Source organism: Guillardia theta (genome assembly GCF_000315625.1).
Source record: "Guillardia theta CCMP2712 unplaced genomic scaffold GUITHscaffold_151, whole genome shotgun sequence".
Taxonomy (NCBI): Eukaryota; class Cryptophyceae; order Pyrenomonadales; family Geminigeraceae; genus Guillardia; species Guillardia theta.
In genome coordinates, this window is record NW_005434523.1 from 16,326 (window position 1) to 38,451 (window position 22,126).

Here is a 22,126-nt window from a genome sequence, read left to right on the forward strand (position 1 = left end):
CATCATCATCATCATCATCATCATCTCCATCATCTCCATCATCATCGTCTCCATTATCATCTTCATCTCCATCTCCATCATCTCCATCACCTCCATCATCATCGTCGTCGTCGTCGTCGTCATCATCATCATCATCATCATCATCATTCCAACATCTCAATCTCAATCAGAATCAAATCTCCATTTTCTGCGTGTCTTCTACATCATCATCTCCATCTTCATCTCCATCATCAGCTTCATCATGACACATCGGCAACCTTTCATGGCGCAAGACTCGTTTTACTCAACACCCCGGTCCCAGCTTGCCTCAGCCGCAGGGAAGGTGGGGCCGGCGGTCCCCGGCCGCGGGCCCTTGGCCGCCGGGCCCGGGGGGGCGGCCCGCCCCACTGGAGACTTCTATCTTCTGCTTCTCTATCTTCTTCATCCTTACTTTACTCGTGTCGTTGACAATCTCTTCAGGAGCATTTCAAACAGAAATTGCTGAAGAGAGTTCTGAGGAAGAAGTCGAATGGAGCGAGCGGCTGCAGCTGCTTTGACTCAAACTGGCTTACAGGGGAGGGATACTCCCTTGCGAAGTATTCTGCGATCAGAGGAGGCAACTCAGAGAGCAACCGCCTCCCCTGCAACATCGGTACGTCTGCCAAGCTCGGAAAATTTTTCATCCGACCCCGTCATGTCCTCGCCAGTGGCGCAATGCGAATGCTGATATCTATTCAGCTGAGGAATCAGCTAGCTTACCCTTTGGATTCATCACTGCAAGCAGCATATTCCAAGGATTCATCCAGCAGGTCCTTCATGATCTGCCCCATATGTTCGCATATATCGACGACATCGTCATCGCTACGTATTCGACCTGGGAAGCCCACGCCGATCATGTTCGAGCCGTGCTAACACGCTGTCGCGAGCATCAGGTTTTTCTCAAGAAAGAGAAAGCTCAATTCTTCCGTACTAGTGTTCAATTCTTAGGCCACCGCGTCTCCGCCGACGGCGTGACGACGCAACATTCCAAGACAGCGGCTATCTCCGCGTGGCCGCTACCGACGACTACTAAACAAGTCAAGATGTTTCTTGCAGCCCCTCTGACTGACCTTCTCCGCAAGGGCGCTTAGTTTCAGTGGACTGCAGTCAAAGCGCGTTCGACAGCCTCAAGCAAGCTATCCAACGTTGGCATTGGAGGTGTACTCTTACAGCAGCCTCCTAACGCCCCGCAAGCTTCTACAGCCGCAAGTCAACTCCGACCGAACAACGCTACCACGCGACCGAACGAGAGTTACTCGCAATCAAGGATACCATTCTTTTCTTCAAGTGACTCCATTCAAGGTCTTTACTGATCATCAAGCTCTCACGTATTTCCAGACACAGAAAGAGATCAGCAGCAGATTGATTCGCTGGCTCCAAACGCTCAGCGAGTTTGCAATCACCGAGTACTGTTACGTCAAAGGTTCTCAGAACGTCGTCCCCGACGCTCTCAGCCGTCAAGATGAAGCTCCCCTCTGGACTGCAGTCGCTCCTCATCACGAGCAACTCTCTCGCCAAGAGGACGGCTTCTTGCTCGCCTTCACCGTCAGCGCCTTGCAGCCTTTGTCCGACCAGATTCAAGCCGCCTGCGAGACGTGCGACTTTTGTCGTCCTCTTATCCAACGTCTCCGCGCCAAGTCTTCTGTAACATCTTTTCTTCTGGATGATGAGCTTCTGTTTTATACAGATTCGTTGCCTCTTATCCAACGTCTCCGCGCCAAGTCTTCTGTAACATCTTTTCATCTGGATGATGAGCTTCTGTTTTATACAGATTCGTTGCCTCTTATCCAACGTCTCCGCGCCAAGTCTTCTGTAACATCTTTTCTTCTGGATGATGAGCTTCTGTTTTATACAGATTCGTTGCCTCTTATCCAACGTCTCCGCGCCAAGTCTTCTGTAACATCTTTTCATCTGGATGATGAGCTTCTGTTTTATACAGATTCGTTGCCTCTTATCCAACGTCTCCGCGCCAAGTCTTCTGTAACATCTTTTCATCTGGATGATGAGCTTCTGTTTTATACAGATTCGTTGCCTCTTATCCAACGTCTCCGCGCCAAGTCTTCTGTAACATCTTTTCATCTGGATGATGAGCTTCTGTTTTATACAGATTCGTTGCGCCGCATTCGCCTGTGCATTCCGCAAGCATTGCGTCGAGAAGTTCTCTTGGACGCCCACGACCTTCAGTCCCACCTCGGGTTTTCAAGAACCTACCTTCAGCTAGCAGCAACCTACCTTCAGCTAGCAGCAACCTACCTTCAGCTAGCAGCAACCTACCTTCAGCTAGCAGCAACCTACCTTCAGCTAGCAGCAACCGTCTATTGGCCCCAGCTTCGGAAAGATACCGAGCTTTACATCCTGTCATGCCAGCATTGTCTTCAAGGGAAATCTTATCGCCAACGACCCATGGGTAAACCTCATTCCCAGGCCGTTCCCTCGACACGCTTCGAAGTCGTCAGTCTCGACTTGCTGACTGGACTCCCTCTGCAGGAAATCGATCACCTCCGAACAAGCTGCTCAAAAATTCATCGAAACCGTGTTTCGATCCCAAGGCCTTTCTCAAGTCCTTATCAACGACAACGCTGCTATCTTTTCGTCCAGATTCTGGAACGCGCTCTTCAAGATGCTCAACGTTCACGTGAAGCATTCGTCGCCTTTTATGCCTTAAAGCAACGGTCGACCCGAGCGTATGAACTCCGTCGTCCTCGAAGCTCTGCGTATCTACACCACGCAGTATCCTCGAGCCGACTGGGAAAGGTACCTCCCCATCCTGGAGACTCACCTCGACTCAGCTGTTCGCCGTCCCGTCGGTGCCAGCCGTCCCGTCCCTGCCGCTATCAAGTCGGAGATCTGGTTTGGCTCTCAACCGCCAACCTCAACATCCCCGACGCCGCCTCGAAGCTCAACCCTCGCTTCGTTGGTGCCTTCCGCATCCTGGAATTTGTTTCAGACAACACCGTTCGTCTCGACGTCTTTCCTCGCTTCGCATCGATCAGAAACACCGTCATCAACATCAAGTGGCTTCGTCCGCATACAGAGCGCGATCCTGCCTATCAAGATCCCCAGCGACCACCCGAACCTCTGGACACCAGAGATGGCTTGGAGTACGAGATCGAGAGCATTCTCAGCAAACGTCGTCGCGGTCGAGGTATTCAGTACCTTGTTAAGTGGACAGGCTATGATCAAGTCAGCGAGATCAATTGGCTTCCTGCTCGTGAATTGCAGCAGAAATCAGGTCTTCGCGACCTCATCCGTCAATTCGAAGAACGTGAAGCTCTTCAAGCTTTACCCTCCATCGCCCTCGACTCATCCGACTTGTCTGAAGTGGAACTTTAAATCCTGTCGTTCCTCTCCTCATGGTAAGAGCGAAGGACAAGTTGGAACTAAGTTGTCAAGCGCAGATGGAGCGATGTTGTATCCATGAGGATCCGGAAACACACGGATACTCGTCGGATACTCTGCTTGATATTCTCTATTTAGGCGGACGCTTCCTCAGCGGCCGGCTCCTGAATTTCCCCCACTTGCATGAGTGTGGTGGTTGTGCGTAGTTTACCTCCCAGTAAACTGAGAGACTTCTATCTTCTGCTTCTCTATCTTCTTCATCCTTACTTTACTCGTGTCGTTGACAATCTCTGTGTTGTGTATACAACAGCTCACATATCCATATTTTCATTTCAACAACTGGAAGCTTCCTCGCTCATGGCGAGGTCAAAGAGGCAAACTACAGGAGCTACAGCTTGCCGGATCATGTCAACATATCACCTCTTCAGTCAAGTTCTGCTCTGAACAGGTGGTGTAGTGTACTGTACGAGATAGGCGATCGCCTGAGATTCGTACACCGGCGCCATCTCCACATCCGCTGACTTGGCGACTTTCTTCTGAGCGAAAAGTTTGTAAGCCAGCAGGCCGAGCCCAGCAGCTCCGACGATGCCGCCGATCACGCCGCCGACGATGGCGCCGACGTTGACCCCAGGTGCTGGTGTTGAGGATGTGAAGCTTGCCGAAGAGGCTGCTGAGCTTGCTGGTCCTGCAAGCACCGAGAGCTTGCGCGGATCCGTCTTCCAGACAAACAGCCTCGTGCTGGAGGACAGCAGAGCAGTGTGCTGTCCGTTGGAGTACCCGCCAGCGACCGTGTCATTGAGGAACAGGTCTACGGATGTAGGCGAGGAGGTTGAAACTATCAGCAAGAGCGGACTGCTCCAGACCGAGTCGAGGACGGACGGCCTGCTGCTGATGGAGTAGGAGTAAGTAGCGCCATCCGATACCACCATGCTCTGCTGATGGACCGCCTGATCCCCCAGCATGTGACCGAAAGAGTCCAGCACGAAGACAGGTGAGCCTGGCTCGAAGGGGTCAGCTGAGCTCCCGTTGATGGCGTTGGAGCTGTTGTGGGAAGGAGACAGGATGGAGCTGTCGGAGGCAGGATCGAAGCCGTCCATCCTGTCCTGGAAATAGAGCGGATCAGCTGAGAACCTCCAAGGTTGGTAGGCAGCTGGGTAGTTGAGGCTCGGCCTTATGAGCCTCCCAGTGAACTTGTCAGAGAGGTCAACCTGCAGGAAGGACTGCTGGTGTCAATGCAGGATCAGGGTACCTCAAACCTCCGAGCATCAGCATAGTCTCGCCGTCGGGTCTGCTACCTACCTGCCCTCCTCCCATAGTTGGTGCCTTCCCGAGGAACGGGCTGGTTGCGTCCAGGGTGGAGCTCATTCGAAACATTTCTCTCCCCGAAGCCAATCAGGGAAGTACCAAAGTCCAGCCGACGTGCAGCAGCGGATCGTTTGTCGTCAAGTCACTTTGCCCAGGCTCCAAGCAGTGCGCGAGCTCGTACTCGCGAGCAGAGCTGAACCCGCTCCCTTCCTGCTCGACGTCATCGCAGTGCGGCGGTTGCAGTAGCTTCCCATGTTCGTCGCATGCATGCGGGCCTGACAACTGTCCCTCCTACCTCTCGACGGTACTCGACGCTTCTCTCTCTACCGTGGTGCCAGACGAAGCGCTCGCTGTGATCGGATGGGATGCTCGGGCCCAGCAGCCAGTCCTGCTCAACCAGGGCTTCGGGTTCTCTCCCAGCTCGCCTAACCCGCTCCGACTTGAGTTCCCCTCGGACTCTGGGCAGGCGTATCCCTGCGCGGAGGTTCTCCTGTACTTCTCAGCTGGCTACAGCTCTGACGCCCTTCAGCCTGGCCCTCTGCACTGGCCGGGCGACCTGTCCTACAACCAGAACGCTGTCCGGAACTATGCCGGAGAGGTGACGGAGGTCAGCTACATGTTCCGACCTGGCTTCATCAATGCAATCTACGGCTCGTTCAGCAACTTCCCTGTGACCACGCTCATCTCTCTTAAAGATCAGTCAGGTCGCAGACTTCTGCAGGCCTCCAGCTCAGCTCTGCTGGGGGTTGTATCAGCAGGAGGGTTCAAGGTGGGAGATTACATCCGACTGGCTGACGAGGTCATGCTTGTGAACGCGGTCAGCCAGCAGCAGAACACGCTGTCGGTCACCCGAGGAGCATTGAACACCAGCGTCGCCTCCTCCTTCGCTCTAGGAACCGTGGTCCGCACTTTCAACCCCGGCTCGGTGCTGCTGCAAGACGTCGCAAGCGACGCGACGACCATTCAAGTATCGGAAGCATCAGGGTTCAACTCGGACAGATACATCCAGGTCGAGCATGAGGTCATGTACATCACCAGCGTCGACGCCTCGTCCATGACCGTCCTGCGGGCTCAGGAAGGGACGCGTGCGAGCAGCCATGCCGCCTTCAAGCCGGTGGGCTACGTCCGTCCTTCCCAGCAGTATCCTATCGTGCTGCTGGAGGCCGTCAGCGCGAGTCAGACGACTTTGTCCGTGTCTGACGGGAGTTTCTTCTACCCGGGCGCCTCCATCCAGGTGCTGAGCGAGACCATGGCGGTCACAGCTGTCTCAGGCGACACCCTGACCGTCCAGCGAGGTCAAGAGTCGACCTCAGCTGCCGCGTATCCCAAGCAGGTGCTGGTGACGGTTGTGCAAGGCTCGGCAAGCGTTGTATCGTTTACCAGCAGCATAATACCTTCCATCAACAGATCCTCCATGAATCTCCTGAGTGACATTAGAAATGATGAAACTGATACCATTCTATATGTGATGGACCCGGTGAAGAACACGTCATCGTCCGGCTTTCAACCTGGAGATTATGTGATGGGATTAAGAGGCTCCAATTTTATCTCGGCAGAAGTGATGTTGGTCTTGAGTACTGGGACAGCTAGAGTATCAGATTATCTTTATCAGAATCTGACTGTTGCAAGAGCACAGTTTGGGACCAGAGCACAGTACACCTACAAAGGAGGCCCAATAATTTACTTATCCAGTCCGCGCATTCTCGAACAGGCGATGACGGCGACAGATACAAACCCTGTCTTCTCCAACTCTACAGATCTGCAAGCTGGAGACATGCTGTTGGCGTTCCCAGCACAAAACAATGAAGGTTTTGTTGAAGTGATAGAGTATGAGTCTGGTGGGAGTGTACTTCGAGGATTGATCCCAAACTTTGCGGGCAGGTCGCAGGCAACATCAGTATCAAAAGGAGCTGTTGTCCAGACCATTGCTCAACCGGCTTACTTGAGTCCTCCTTACTGCACGTCCAAGAGTGGGTCAGATTTGACCATGACGAGCGTATCTAGCTTCGCTGTCGGCGACATAGTGTCGGATGGCAGTGCAGTTTACACCGTGACAGCTATCAACGAAGGGTCAAGTCAGATGACCGTTGAGAGCCTCTATGTCTCAGGTGCTACTCCATCATGCTCCAACATAAATCAGTATACTCCTCCTTCATACGTAGTTAAGACAGAAGGCCTGAGAGTTTTGAGCTCTGCTTGGAACCTCACAGCTGGTGAATTGGTCCAAGATCCTCTGGCTGTCTTCACCATCCACCTGCAGACCGTGGTCTCTGATTTCTATGCACCTGGAGACTTTGTTTGGATTGCTGACAAGAGCACGCCTAGTTATGGGTGCTTCCAAGTAGAGCAAGTAGAAGACTACACCCTGCATGTCACAGTCTACACTTTACCTCGCTCTTGGATTGCACAGTTGATATTCAATTTTCAGAAAGACACAGCAGTTCTCTACAAGTACGAACGCTTCGATGTGATCAACGGTACTGCTCTCTCCCCAGGAGACATCGTGCTCTTCTCGTGGTCATTCCAAGGCGGGACAGGTCAAATCATTTCAGCCACCGAAAATGAAATTCGCATGAAATTCACTGCTGGCAGGTACAATGGAGGGCAATCTTTGTTCAATGATGTATACAATACCTTCCAGCTCCTCCCGGTGTCAAAGACGAGCTACGCCAGGTCAAAGCTTGCTCTCGCTATCAACTCCGAGGTCAACACGATGACTCTCTTTGACGCGTCCGGGTTCAGAGTGGGGGATAGCTTCACCATCGACCAAGAGGTCATGACCATAGAAAACCTCAACGGCAACGTCATCCAGGTCAAGCGCGCTCAGCGAGGCACCTCCGCTGCTTCTCATGCGCTGGACGCGCTTGTGGAATGGACGGCGCCGCTATCCGCTGCCTCTCCTCAAGTCGCGTCCGTGACCCCTTTGCTCCGACGTGACCAGCACTTGAGATACATCTCTCAGGTCGGCCCCATCACCCTTCCCAGCTCCATCCAGCAGCTCTCGAGCTATCAGAATGTCTGGGCAGAGCTCGACGAGGAGATCATCTTGATCCGACAGCCCGCCTCAGGCATCGTCAAGGCGTCTGATCGGGGGCTGAGAGGAACAGCAGCGGCGGCGCACGTGAGCAACACGACCTACAACATCCCCAACGCCTTCTTCTCCTGGCTCTTCTCCTTCAAGTCAAGCCTGCCGGGTGCATCAGGCTTCTCAGCTCTGCCCGTGTACGACATGAACGTAGCTGGGGTCATCACCTTGTCAGGGGTTCACGTGCTCTCGGGAGGTAGCAGGGTGACGAGCGAGCCGACTCTAGAGCTCACTCTCAACCGCTTCATTGAGAACGAGGCCCGAGGACAGTCAGTCGCAGGCCCTTCGTACTCATACCGCACCTTGATCCAGCAGACCTTCCTGCAGGTTGACCTCTCTGACAAGTTCACTGGGAGGCTCATAAGGCCGAGCCTCAACTACCCAGCTGCCTACCAACCTTGGAGGTTCTCAGCTGATCCGCTCTATTTCCAGGACAGGATGGACGGCTTCGATCCTGTCTCCGACAGCTCCATCCTGTCTCCTTCCCACAACAGCTCCAACGCCATCAACGGGAGCTCAGCTGACCCCTTCGAGCCAGGCTCACCTGTCTTCGTGCTGGACTCTTTCGGTCACATGCTGGGGGATCAGGCGGTCCATCAGCAGAGCATGGTGGTATCGGATGGCGCTACTTACTCCTACTCCATCAGCAGCAGGCCGTCCGTCCTCGACTCGGTCTGGAGCAGTCCGCTCTTGCTGATAGTTTCAACCTCCTCGCCTACATCCGTAGACCTGTTCCTCAATGACACGGTCGCTGGCGGGTACTCCAACGGACAGCACACTGCTCTGCTGTCCTCCAGCACGAGGCTGTTTGTCTGGAAGACGGATCCGCGCAAGCTCTCGATTCTTACAGGACCAGCAAGCTCAGCAGCCTCTTCGGCAAGCTTCACATCCTCAACACCAGCACCTGGGGTCAACGTCGGCGCCATCGTCGGCGGCGTGATCGGCGGCATCGTCGGAGCTGCTGGGCTCGGCCTGCTGGCTTACAAACTTTTTGCTCATAAGAAAGTCGCCAAGTCAGCGGATGTGGAGATGGCGCCGGTGTACGAATCTCAGGCGATCGCCTATCTCGTACAGTACACTACACCACCTGTTCAGAGCAGAACTTGACTGAAGAGGTGATATGTTGACATGATCCGGCAAGCTGTAGCTCCTGTAGTTTGCCTCTTTGACCTCGCCATGAGCGAGGAAGCTTCCAGTTGTTGAAATGAACTCATGGATATGTGAACACACGATGTGAAGCGAGAAGGAGAAGAAAGGGAGGGGGAGGGAGGAGAGGAGAGGAGATGGGAAAGGAATCGGGAAAGGGCAAGGCAGAGCAGGAGAAAGGAAGAGACGGAGGGGACAGGAAAAGAGACAGCGCAAAGACAGGAAAAGAGACAAGGAAAAATGGATGGAGTACAGGTGTGTGAGCAAGGGTAGGAGAAAAAAGTACCAGGGAATGCAGCAGATATATTATCTTCCTCATCAGTTGGAACGCCTTCAGCCCATCTTTTACAATTCTTCGCATTTGGAAAGTTTTCGTGAGAGGAAGAGCAAGGAGAGGCAGTGTGAGCCAGACGATGCCAGGGAACTACACAAGGAACAAACAGGTCCTCGTGAGGAGTCCTCTGAAGTTCCCGAGGAGAAGTGAACGGTGAAGTCAAGAGCTGAGAGCGGCCGGGCTACAAGGGAGAGGGGACGCGGCAAGATGATGGATTGTATGCAGTCACAGTAGCGAAGTAAGAGCAGGTAGTTGATTGACTTCTGAGATAAGAGTATTTATAAAGTAGAGTAAGGGATAGGAAGATAACAGAGACCGGGAAGGATAGAATAAAGGGAAAAAGTTTAAGAGATAGCGAGAAAGGAGAGTGAGAAGAGAGAGAGAATGAGAAGTGAAAGAAAGAGAGAGAAGAGAGATTAAGAGAGAGAGGAAGAGAGAGAGAGAGAGAGAGATAGAAGACAGGACCCCATGCTTATATACAGACAACCAGGGGTAAGGTCCGCCCCGAGGATGCTTCCTCTGGTCATTCCAGTTTAGGGGGCTCTCAGCCTGCCAGTAATATCTAAGGTCGATGTGATATCTGCGTGACTTCGGACTAGTACAAGTTTAAGGCTCTGTGCTCCGTCTCAAGAATAGCTGAGAGTCTCAAGAATAGCTGAGCTGAGTCTCAAGAATAGCTGAGAGTCTCAAGAATAGCTGAGAGTCTCAAGAATAGCTGAGAGTCTCAAGAATAGCTGAGAGCCTCAAGAATAGCTGAGAGTCTCAAGAATAGCTGAGAGTCTCAAGAATAGCTGAGAGTCTCAAGAATAGCTGAGAGTCTCAAGAATAGCTGAGAGTCTCAAGAATAGCTGAGAGTCTCAAGAATAGCTGAGAGTCTCAAGAATAGCTGAGAGTCTCAAGAATAGCTGAGAGTCTCAAGAATAGCTGAGAGTCGCCGGGCTCTGGTGCTTGACCGACCGATACCGTTACGGTTGAGTAATAACTTGTAAAGGCCTTCCGATACCAGCCTGAGTTACTATAAGAGAACCGGCAAGTCCGGGCCCGGCCTGGCCCGGGAACTTGGCAAGACTTGTTTTTTTATTTTACTGATGCTTGACTAGTAGTAGGGGTGGGTACAGTCAATTCATTCGTGAGCAAAGGGTACATAATCTAGTCATTTGGGGGGGTAGGGGTCCAACCTGTTCAAGTTAATTTCAATGAAAGGGATGAGGTGGGGTGGGGGCGGAAGGGAGGGGTGGAAAGAAGCCGAAGGAGTAGGGTACGACGTCTTTGTTGCGTTATCAAGGTAGGTAGTAGAGGTATGCCCGACCTGACATCATGAATGTGATGGAGAGGGGGTAGGGTTATGAAGACACGGGTGCATGAAGGAAAACTTTCTTGATATTTAAGGGGTAGGGTAGTCTTTGGAAAAGGTGGGCAATGGAGGGGCAATGTGGGTGGGGGAATATATCCGACGCCAATTTCAACTTGATGGAATCCGTGGGGTGGGGTCTGATGATGTAGGGGTGACTATGTTGTGTTCCACTCGATCACCCGTACCTTTATCTACGAATTGGTAGGTGATGGACTGGAAATGTTATTTGAATTGGGGGTAGGGGTACTTTGTCAAAGGTAGGGGTAGTACAAAGCAGGATGTTTGACCGTAGATGCTGTCGAAGGATTTGGTAAATGCGGGAAGAGGGAGAGAGGGAGAAAGTAAAATGCTCATGGGGCCAGGAACGAGCACAAGGAAGAGGGAGAGGAGGAGGAGAGAGAAGAAGAGGAACAGAAAGTCCATGTGAAGAGACAAGATACAAACAGCAGAGTCGAGCATCAAAATATGAGTGAGGATGTTGTGTTGATGAGATTGGACAAGCGAGATCAAGAGCGCGCACAGGTTTGAAGATGAATGAGGATGGAGGAAGACAGTGAGATCAAAAGGGGCCCGAAGAGAGGCATAACTCTCCTGGTTGTGACGGACGATGATATCGTGTAGAGATGCAAGGTGGTTCTAGGATGATGAGATCGTGTAGAGATGCAAGGTGGTTCTAAGAAGAATATGGAGTGAAGGATGTTGGAGAGAGAATGACAGGATGGACGATGGAGCGACTGTCTCTTTGCACGGAGAAGTGAAGCAAGAGAGATGAGAGGAGGTCAACTGAGCAAGCGGCACCAAGCCTTCGCTCCCCACACCTTCTTATTTTCTATGCTGTTGAAGCTGAATCATGAAGGCCTCGTGAGCTGAGGACTTGTTTTTGCAGGTTCAAGATGACAACTCTGGCAAACGAAGAAAGAATTCTAAGGTGTTGTCGACAAAACCACGTTGATGTTTAGAGAATTGATGAACTGACAGAGAAATGGAACGACAACTGCCCTTGTTGCAACCATATGACAGTGGGGAGCCGGTTGTCCAAGGGGTAAGTGCTGTATGGATGGAGAGCTTGTTATGATTCTGTTCCTTTAGATCATTCAGATGCATGACTCGAAGAATGTCGCGACACCGAATGTATGTCGATGAACACAAGCTGGGGCAGGCGGGAGGGAGGGAGGGAGGGAGGGAGGGAGGGAGGGAGGGAGGGAGGGAGGGAGGGAGGGAGGGAGGGAGGGAGGGAGAATATCAATGTGAATGTTGTAATTTGTAGATGGAAAGATCACGAAAGGATGGATCGTTCTTGATGAGAGCTTCTAAAAGCCCGAGGAGGAGTTTTTCATCTCAAACTTCAGCTTTAACGTCCAGGTCAGCAAGGCCTCCCAGCGATCATTGGTTGTTCTACGGGAGCCACAGGTGTATTGATGAGAAACTTGTTTCTCTCCGTTGAGATATGATGTTCAGATACAATGTTGAGAGAGACGTGGTGAAGGCGTATGAGAACCAGCTTCCGCTACTTTCCCTCGACGATGGGAACGCGGAGGAAGTACCCGGTACGAATGAGACTCGCGCGCCGTTGCTGCTGTTTTAGATGTTCGTGTACTGAATCTTTTTCCAAACAGAGGATATGAAGGTGAGAAGTCACAATCAGTATGATAATCTCCGAAGAAGCCAATCGCCGAAGAGTATACCAAGTCCTCAAAGGTTGTTGAGTAGTGTTGAGTGTGTTTGCGTCATGGTGAATGTTTCTACCTCGTCGACATTGCGTTTGTTTTCCCCATCTTGTCCTTTTACATTCTTCTTTATCCTTGTTGTGAGACATTTGTCCTATGACGCATCTCAGCACTCCACTGCACACATTGCGAATTGAATGAAATTGATTTTGTTTTTCACAACTCAACATGAATTGTGCGAGTAAGAAACACAAGTGCAATGGAACGTTTTGTAATTTCAATCTGTTTTCGACAAGAAACACACGTTGTGAGTTGTCCTGACACTTCTGCACCAGCCCAGACTCGCGCTCGTTGATCCGAATGAAAATCACTTTGTTAGACGAAGAATTCACAAACAACGAAAATTTGAGCAGACAGATCAAGGAAGAAATAGAAAACTTGCTGCCGTCGGTGGATCCTGAAAGAATATCTATCATCGTCAAATCAAAGAAGGATCTTGTCAATGTCGAGGTTCAAATTTTGGACGACCCACAGCAGACATTGGCCAGGGAGCTTTTGGCGTGCATTGAGGATGGAAAGGGAGGAGGAAAACTCCTTGCAAGCGTGCAGGTCGATCAGGTTTTGCCTGGTTTTGATTGCTTGTTGAAGTGTTTGCGTTAGGATCTGACTCTGGTCCAATCGAGAGCAGCATCACAAGCTCCTTCTCCTGTAATGATATTCATGCGATAAGGCGACAATTTGAAGATCTTCTTGTACAGAGCAAAGACAATCTCGTCCGAAGTGAACATTCACAAGATAGGAACCCTTCGATGGTGAGAAGAAATCAGTTGAGATAGGATTGTGATGAAAGTTTGCTTTTGCAAATCAACAGGCGAATATTTCAGCATGGCATTCATGGCATTCAGGTGATTTTTCACCCTCAACCTCTACTTCCTTCTTCCTCTAACGGATACAAACAAGTGACGAATCAAAACTTCAACTCGAGCATGAAGTAAGTGCAGTAGAAACGTATCTTTCTTTCTCCCTCTTCGTTTTCTTCCTCATCCTTCAGTTCTCCTTGTGTTCTACCTTCTCCCTGCCTCTTCTCCTGCAACTTGTAACTTGCATTCTCATTCCTCACGTTATTCTTTCACAGAAGTTATGTGGATTCAACTTTCTCAAGTTCGACGCGCACAATCCCCATGGTACAGAAAATGTCAAGATGCGGATAACAATCTGACGTTGTCCCCCTTCCCCAACCTCCTCTGATCCCCTCCCCTGTCTTGTTCTCCTCCTCCTCCTCCTCCTCCTCCTCCTCCTCCTCCTCCTCCTCCTCGCTTACCCTCCCACTTCTTTCTCTCTCCTCCTTTCAGACTAAAAATTTGAACGCCAACATCCATCGCGTCAGCATAGGCCGAACCGTCTACGGAGACTGGGCTGGAGTCCTCATGCTACCAACAGGACAAGTGAGATTATTGTGATGAAATTCTGTTTGAAAATTTTAGAATTTACTGCTGCTGATGCTGATTCTGATGCTGATGATGCTGATGCTGATGCTGATGACGACGATGACGATGATGATGACGATGCTGCTGCTGCTGCTGCTGATGATGATGATGATGATGACGACGACGATGCTGCTGCTGCTGCTGATGATGATGATGATGATGATGATGATGATGACCAGATAGAGATGGTGGTGGTGGTGTGGTGGTGGTGGTGGTGGTGGTGATGGTGATGATGATGGAGATGATGACGATGACAACAAGACGACGATGAAAGTTGGCTTTGATTGTGATGGAGAAGGAGGTTGTGATTCATCATTTGACGATTTCTTTCTTTCAGATCTGCAGTAGAACGCCTGGACCAATTCGGATCGAGAAAGCCGGAAGCAACGTTGTGTTTGGATAGAAGAACAACATGAAGTGATGGAAAAGACACGGGGTAGGCGGATGATGATTGGTAGGAGGAAGAGCATGAGGAACAGGAGGAAGAGGAGGAGGATGTGGAGGAGGAGGAGGAATGAATGTTTCTGATTGTTGCAGCCTTTCATTCCTGTATCTTCTTCCTCTTCGCTGCTCTTCCTCCTCCTCCCGCTCCGCTCCCTCCAAGAATCCGCCGATCCCACTCGTTCCTCGGCTTGTGCTTTATGGAAAACAGTCTCTCTGCTCGCTGACAAAAGAAAATCAACTTGATGTATCATTGTCAACACCATCACTACTTCCTGCTGCTGCTTCTGAATCTGCTCTTCCTGCGCCTCCTTCTTCCCTCCTCCTCCTCCTCCTTCTCCTCCTCCTTCTCACCTCTTGTATTGTTCCCCCACACTTGAGTCCTAGGGCGAGACAAGTTTGCTTCAGCACCTCTCCTCCAAGTTCGATGAGGTCCTGTAGATGCTCGGCCAGTGAGAAGAGAAGAACAAACTTCCAACACCATAACATGTGTGCTAGCATCTGACACGGCAAAAACAAACAGGACAACACAAAATCTCTACATGTCACCTCAAGTGAGCAAACATCCTCTACACCAAAAACATGGGGGAGCGCAGAAAACATCAAAATCAACTTCATCTGCAAACACTGCTGATATCTAACCTCAACACTCTCGATTTCATTCGGCAGAGCGTCAAGCTGTCCGCACTGTACCATCATCCTCGTCATACATGTCAGAACAGCAACGAGATCGAACCGTGATTGCAAACGGATGCTCGCTGATCGCCGTCCAGCTTTCTAGTTCAGCAGGTTGATCCTTCCCTATCCCCTTCCCTCCCTCCCTCTCTTCCTCCTCTCCCTTCTTCTTCTCTTCCTCCTCCTCCCTCCTCCTGTTCTCCTCCCACTTGTCCGTGTGCTCTTCTGCTTTGTCCTCCTTCTTGACATCTCTGTACAAAACCCTCGACACATGATTTTCATCACTCTTCTTAGCTTCCGATCCATCTTCTTTCTTGTCTTCTAAAATCTCTCTCTTCTCTTTCTCTCTCGGTTTGCAGTCTTCGACGTGTTGCAAATACTCTTCGAACGACATCAGGAGACTTTCCCGACACCTGGTGCAGGAGATCTTGTGTTGTAGTGGAGAATCGAAACCCCCCGCTACCATCTCTCCATCATACAAGGAAGCAAATCGTAATCCCGAGCAAACTTTAATCCCCCTGCAAACAGCTCGATGTCAGAAAGAACTGATGGTCGTGGTAGGTTTTCAGGAGATGACGATCTTGAAAACAATGACAAGGAGAAGGCGGCAGGAGGAGTATGAAGAGTATGAGGAGGAGGAGGAGATGGAAGAGGAGGAGATGGAGGAGGAGGAGGAGATGGAGGAGGAGGAGGAGAGTGGAGGAGAGTAGTTGTAGGAGGAGGAGGAGGAGGAGAAGGAGGAGGAGAGAAGTGGGGGTGATGGAGGAGCAGTAGAATGAATAAGGTTGAAGGAGAAGATCATGATAATGGGAGGAGGAAGGGAAGGAAGGATAGGAAGAAAGGAAAGAGCAGGCAAACGCGGGAAGGGAGGGAGGGAGAGAAGGAGGGAGGGAAAGAGGAAGGGAAAGAGGAAGGGAGGGAGGAAGGGAAAGAGGAAGGGAGGGAGGAAGGGAAAGAGGAAGGGAAAGAGCTTTTCTTGCATAATGAACGGCTCACTTACCCTTTCCTGCTCTGCAAACTTCTTGCATCGATTTCTCCATCCTGTCCCACCATCGACCTCGCCTCCTGCATACACCTCTTCATCGTCATTGAGGTCTGCGGGAGGCCCCTGACGCTGGGGTAGAGGAGCTCCCACAGGACTTTGGATCGAGAAGGGACTCTGAAGCAGCAGGCGACGGTTTGTTCCATCATGGCAGCCAGCTGCTGCCTGAGCTGCTGATCGTCAAGGGTCTTCATGTCTTGAAGGTCTTTGACTAGCTGTTGCAACTTAGCGGGAAGGAGGTCGACAGCTGCTGGGTCGGGGAGCTCGTGAGTTGTGTCAGGTTGCTCCTCTCTGAACCTCCCAGATGGGGAGGAGAGGAGGGAGGAGAGCCGGTCGGCAAGGCAATGTCGGAGTATCTGTGTCAAGTACAGCATCTTGAGGGTGATGTCCCTCTTCGCAACCTCAACTTCCAACCAGTTATCGATGAGCAACCTGGTGCAGGACGCGTTGCAGTCGATGCTGTTGGAGCAGAACAGAACGATGACGAGCAGAGGGCACTTGGTTGTGTTCATCAGCCACATCTTGCTTGTCTCCAACAGCTGAGAGTAAATCAGCACATCTGACGCCCCGACGACCGACGGGCAGGAGGAGTAGGCGCTGGTGGGATGCAGAAAGGTCTGCGGGGCCCCCTTGGTGATAAAGACAGCTTCCTCCGTCCTCCTCCTCACGTTCTCCGGGTCAGGCAGGCCGATCATAGGGTAGAAGGAGGTTGAGAGCGACAACTTGATCAGGTTCACCTGCTCCCTCCGCAAGTCGCGCATGCTCGCTTCTGACATCTCCTGTAGGTCATGCGAGAGCTCAAAGTCCAGAGCTTTCAGGTCTACCTCCTCCTCCTCCTCCTCCTCCTCCTCCACCTTCCCCTCCCCCTCCTCCTCCTCCTCCTCCTCCTCCTCCTCGCCCCCCTTCTTCCTCTTCTTCTTGCCCACCATCGTCCTGAACCCTCCGTCCAGCGTCAGCACCCGCGTCTTCCTACTCGCGTCGCGCTGCTTCTGCAGCTTCTTGAGCTCCCTCCTCCTCCACCTTCCCTCGGGATCGCTCCTCCTCACCCTGTTCCGCGCCTGAACCAGCGTCTCCTCTTCCAGCAAGCTCGCATCCTTGAGCAGGGCCGCAAACTGCTCCTTCAGCCGCGTCATCTCATATAGCCTCTGCTCCTCCACCCCGTGCCTCCTGCTCCACCTCCTCCCCGACTCCTTCCTCCCCTTCGCCAGGACCCACTCGTCGTACACGTTGAGGAGGGTAAACGGGTCCCCCTCCTCCGACATCAGCCTCCTCCTCTCCTGCTCCTCCTCCGCCCCCGGATCTAGCCGGAGGAACGGAGACTGTATGCTCATTCCAGCTGCTATCGTCATCATTTCATCCTCAAGCCCCAGCAGGCAGGACAGCACCAACATCTTCCCGATGCGAAGGTCGACAGGCAGCTGGGACAGGACGCGGCCAAGAGGCAGGATCCTCTCCTCCTCCTCCTCCTCGGTGATGAGTTGGAGCTGGCGGAGGACAAGCATGGACGACTCGACGCTGTCTCGAGGAGGAGGTTGGACCCAGTCGAACGTCCTCGGGTCCCCCAGCCCGAGCTGCTTCATCTGGAGGAGGACGGAGTCGAGTGAGACGCGGAGGATCTCAGGGATGGAGAAGTCGAGCAGATAGTCGAACTGCTCCTGGGAGTAGAGCCTGTAGCAGACCCCTGGCCCTGTCCTCCCTGCCCTCCCCTTCCTCTGCTCCGCTGACGCCTTGGAGATCCAGTACTCCTGCAGGCTGTGGACCAGGACGCCGCTATCGTAGCCCATCTCCTTCCCCTTCCCGCTGTCCGCCACGAAGCGGATCCCGTCGATGGTGACGGAGGTCTCGGCGATGTTGGTAGACAGGATGCACTTCCTGACCCCCGGGGGAGGGAGGTCGAAGACTTTGTCCTGCTCCTCAGCGGACAGCGCAGAATGAAGCTTCAGCACTATCCACCTCTTGGTCTCCCTCGCGTACTCTAGCAGGACGTCGTTGATCGCGTTGATCTCGTTGGAGCCGCTCAGGAAGACAAGCAGGTCCCCCCTCTCGCTCCTAGGGTACTGCTGGTCGATCAGCTGGAGGAGGAGCAGGTACGGCTTCGGGTCGATAGCCTTCTTCTTCTTGGTCTTGGCCGTCAGCCCCTTCACCCCCATGGCAGCGAAATTTCCCTTGCAGTCCTCCGCTCTTCTCACTTGCCCATCCTCGTCGAAGTCAACAGGGCGGTAGACGACTTGGATCGGGTAGAGCCGACCGGGGACAGTGATGACAACGGCATCGAGGTAGTCCCTGAACATGTTCGCGTTGATCGTTGCGCTCATGAGAACAAGCCGCAGGTCCTGTCTCCTCAACAGCAACATCTTGAGGATTCCCAGAAGAAAATCTCCAGTCAAATGCCTTTCGTGTACCTCGTCCACAATGACGACGTCGTACTGCGAGAGAAGAGAATCTGCAGCTATCTGCCTTAGCAGCAATCCTTCTGTCAGGAACAATATCTTCGTCTTCTCCGTCCTGTTGGATTCGAAACGGATCTGATATGCAACCTGGCTCCCATACTCGTTCAGCATTTCACAGGACACCCTGTTGCAAAGAGAGATGGTGGAAATCCTTCTTGGTTGGGTACATGCAATCGATGTGAACCCTGCTTGAACCAGATACTGTGGGACTTGTGTAGATTTCCCACACCCTGTGTCGCCGGCAATTAGAACAACCTGCGTTATCAAAGATGAGAAACGTGTTTGAGACATCATCATCATCTCCATCATCATCATCATCCTCATCATCATCCTCATCCTCATCCTCATCATCGTATCCACCACCACCATCACCATCACCTTCGCCATCGCCATCCTCCTCCTCCTCTGACCTGATTGTTCTTCACGGCGCTCACAATCTGATCTTTGAAAGCATAGATGGGCAGATCTCTCTGACTTTCTTTCATCTTCTTGATCTTGTTCAACGTCTTCCTCTGCCGAAAGTCTTCAAACATAATCAACCCTCTCTTCATCTCCTTCACTTCCTCCTCGCTCAACATGCTCCTCCCCCGATTCTTCACCATCACCGTGAAGTTGATCCTGTACCTCTTGTCATACCTCGCCGGCAAATCGTCAAGCATGTCCATAAGTCGCTTCCTCACTCCTTCCTCTCGGCATGCGAACGGCCTTGGCGGATCCCTAATCGTCCTCTCCCTCCTCTCCTCGACCTCCTGCTTCCTGTGCTTGCAGTATCTCTCGAAGAACTCCTGGAACTCGTGGAAGGAGGAGGAGGACGACTTTATCAAGGCCGCGTCCTCGCTGAACAATCTCTCAAGCTCCTCCAGACCTTGTTTGCTGCTGATGAAGTCCCACCTGACGTCCGACATGCTGCCGATCTTCAATGCAGGAGGGCAAGGGAGGGGAGGGAGGGAAGGGATGGGAGGGGGAGGAGATGGCAGGAGATGGGAGGGGGAGGAGATGGCAGGTGATGGGAGGGACGGGAGGGGGAGGAGATGGGAGGGACGGGAGGGGGAGAAGGAAGGTGGGGCAGGGGAGGGAGGGAAAGGGGGAGGGGAGGGACGAGTTTGCAGGCGAGGGAGGAAAAAAAGTAGGAACCCGGTGTGTAGATGGCCGGAAGAGGGGGAGGGGAGGGGAGGGGAGGGGAGGGAGGGAGGGGAGGGAGGAGAGGGGAGGGGAGGGGAGGGGAGGGGAGAGGAAGGTGGGAGGGGAGGGGAGTGAGTGAGGGGAGGGAGGGAGAGGAGAGGAGGGAGGGAGGGGAAAGCAGGGAGGAAGGATGTAGAGGGCAGGGAGAGAGTTAGAGCGATGAAGAGGGAGAGGAGAGGAGGGATTCAGACGGAAGAGAGGGGAGGAAGGAAGGGAGAGGAAATCGGAGGGATGGATGTCAAGGAAGGAGGGAGGGAGGACAAGGGATTCGGCCTGGAAGTAGAGGAGGGGAGGAAGGTAGAGCAATGAAGAGGGAGAGGTGTAGAGGGAGTAAAACGTCACAATTTCATTCAATCAAAAAGAATCCCCCCTCCCCGCCTCCTCCTCCTCCTCGCCAGCACCATTGTTCTTATAATACAAGCTCCAATACCTATCCTCCTCTTCAAACATTGTGCAATCGTCGCTTTGCAGCGCCGACCATGCCCAGTTTCTGTCCATCACGTCAAGCTTTCAATCCACACGTTGATGACGTACCGCATGCAAGAATTGTTTGACGGCCGACTGCACACTCTGGTACTTCCCCATGGTGAACAGAAATCCGCCGATGGCGTTAAGAATGACCCCTGTGCGACATGTCATGTCATGGTTGAACAAAAGATGTAAGCAGCAACACAAGACCATCAACATCACCTAAGATGTAAAGTGAGCTCGCGTGTACGTCTTTGGCAAGGAACTGCAACTTTGTCAATATGGAGGATGGTCTATGAACATGATTCTCAAGGTTTGATCGCAAGGAACAGAGTGAATTCGTAGTGGACAGGCACAGTTCAGCAGAACTTACAAAGAATCCGACGCCAGTCTGCTAGAAGTCAGCATCATCGCACAGCAAACAAAGTTTTCTTGCGTTCACCTGTGCTGCTGTCTTGATGTGGCCGACGAGTGAAGTCACAAGAGCAGAATTGTTGCGAATACAGAGGAACATCGAGTAGTTGAGGAAACATCTGCAACCACAGAATCAACCGTCCTCCTCCTCCTCCTCAGTCACTCTCCTTCCCCCTGTCCTGCTCCTGCTCCTGCTCCTGCTCCTGCTCCTGCTCCTGCTCCTGCTCCTGCTCCTGCTCCTGCTCCTGCTCCTGCTCCTGCTCCTCTCATGTCCTAACATACCCAAGAAGAGTTGCTCCAGCTATTGTAAACTGCAAGCCCCAGGAGTAGATCCCTTTGTCCTGCCAATCATCATCATCTCCATCGAAATCATCATCATCATCATTTTCCGTCTCTATCATCATCATCTCGATCGTCGTCGTCGTCATCATCATCATATCCATACACCCTCCTCGTCCTCTTCCTGTTCCTCCTCCTCCCTCTCCCTCATCACACAATCAGTCACCAGGTAGCTGACATCAGCGCCAGGTCGGAGCTTCCACTCCAGGTACATCATGAACGAGAGGATCGGGATAGCAAGGAGGGAATTGTGAGCCAGCAGACCGAGGGTAGGATCTACCCCCTTGCCATAGTGGAACATTCCTCCCATCCCCTGTTTCCCCTTGTGCTTCGCCTCCACCAGTATGACGTAGAGGGCCTGTGTAACGTTGGACAGCATCGCCATCTGAAGGGCGGAAGGGGAGAGGAACAGGTCCGAAGAACCGGCAAGCAAGGTTCCAAACACTATCGTCAAGACGCCGATGACGGTCATGGCTGATGTCTCCGATGCTTCACTGGCGCTACTGCTCGCGAGCTGCTCCTTCCCCGCCTCCTCGCAGGAGTCTTCCCTCGTTACTTTGACGGATACCAACGCGTCCTCTCCGTTGGAAGTTACCCCCTGTTTTTCTGTCCTACTTATCTTCTGCCTGTACTGAGATATGCACTTGGCAGCAGCTGAGATGATGATGATGAAGAGAGGAGCTGCTCGCTTGAGCACCCCGTATGTCGGGATGCTTGTAGCCTGCAGGCTTGCCAGGGCAAGGGCAGCGTTGGAGCAGTACAGGAATGAAACAGGCATGTGCATCATCAGCCCCTTCAAGGTGAAAGTAGGATATTTGGTGACACCGATCATGTTCAGTCCCAACAGGGCAACTTGCATCAGCGACATCTGAATCACGAGCAGAAACAGAGGGAAGTTGTAGTTGTAAGTCTGCGAAAGAGCTTTGTTTGCAAAGGTCATGCAGCTAGAAACCAGCCCATAGAACACAGCACTCCCAAGCTCCTTGAACATTTCTTCCTATCCACTGGCCGATGACCGATCACGCGATATCCAAAGGTTTTGTACACCCCTGAATGTTCCAGGGAGGATGCTGGGAGTGGAATCAACTCTTGCTCAAATTCCAGGTCATCCTCCGATTTTCATCTACAGCATCTGAAAACCAACCACTACAGTTATGATAGTCAAATTCGCCCTCCTCTGCACCCCCCCCCCCCTCCTCTTCTACTCCCCTCTCTCTTCTACTCCCCTCTCCTCTCTCTCTCCACTCTCTCTCCTCTCTCTCCCCCCTCTCTCCTCTCTCTCTCTCTCTCCTCTCTCCTCTCTCTTCCTCCCATCCCTTCCTACTCTCACCCTCCCATTTCGCATCCCACCTGGACCCAAAAGCAGGGCAGCGGTATAAC

At 52.4% G+C, this 22,126-nt stretch overlaps 4 protein-coding genes across 4 annotated transcripts; 2 read left to right on the plus strand and 2 right to left on the minus strand.

The window, feature by feature from the left end:
- Window positions 1-3,785: 3,785 nt before the first annotated feature.
- GUITHDRAFT_119573 (hypothetical protein) lies at window positions 3,786-4,454 on the minus strand (the record flags this gene model as incomplete). The annotated part of the gene is made up of 1 exon (XM_005821147.1): window positions 3,786-4,454. The coding sequence occupies one exon, from the start codon at window positions 4,452-4,454 to the stop codon at window positions 3,786-3,788; it is 669 nt and encodes a 222-aa protein (XP_005821204.1).
- A 135-nt stretch (window positions 4,455-4,589) lies between these two features.
- On the plus strand, window positions 4,590-8,854 carry GUITHDRAFT_119574 (hypothetical protein; the record flags this gene model as incomplete). Its single annotated transcript, XM_005821148.1, has 2 exons — window positions 4,590-4,602; window positions 4,818-8,854. 2 exons carry the CDS (start codon window positions 4,590-4,592, stop codon window positions 8,852-8,854), a joined length of 4,050 nt encoding a protein of 1,349 aa, XP_005821205.1.
- A 2,577-nt stretch (window positions 8,855-11,431) lies between these two features.
- Window positions 11,432-14,138, plus strand: GUITHDRAFT_147355 (hypothetical protein; the record flags this gene model as incomplete). The annotated part of the gene is made up of 13 exons (XM_005821149.1): window positions 11,432-11,442; window positions 11,468-11,509; window positions 11,560-11,623; window positions 11,671-11,712; window positions 11,849-11,943; window positions 12,040-12,128; window positions 12,198-12,279; window positions 12,584-12,866; window positions 12,993-13,060; window positions 13,120-13,153; window positions 13,384-13,443; window positions 13,601-13,693; window positions 14,073-14,138. The coding sequence occupies 13 exons, from the start codon at window positions 11,432-11,434 to the stop codon at window positions 14,136-14,138; spliced, it is 1,029 nt and encodes a 342-aa protein (XP_005821206.1).
- Window positions 14,139-15,847: 1,709 nt separating this feature from the next.
- On the minus strand, window positions 15,848-22,094 carry GUITHDRAFT_166262 (hypothetical protein; the record flags this gene model as incomplete). Its single annotated transcript, XM_005821150.1, has 9 exons — window positions 22,077-22,094; window positions 20,913-21,878; window positions 20,571-20,680; window positions 20,436-20,526; window positions 20,367-20,384; window positions 20,216-20,258; window positions 20,060-20,148; window positions 18,754-19,257; window positions 15,848-18,598 (listed from the first exon to the last, which is right to left on the minus strand). The coding sequence occupies exons 2-9, from the start codon at window positions 21,735-21,737 to the stop codon at window positions 15,848-15,850; spliced, it is 4,431 nt and encodes a 1,476-aa protein (XP_005821207.1). The 5' UTR covers window positions 21,738-21,878; window positions 22,077-22,094.
- Between the last annotated feature and the right edge of the window lie 32 nt (window positions 22,095-22,126).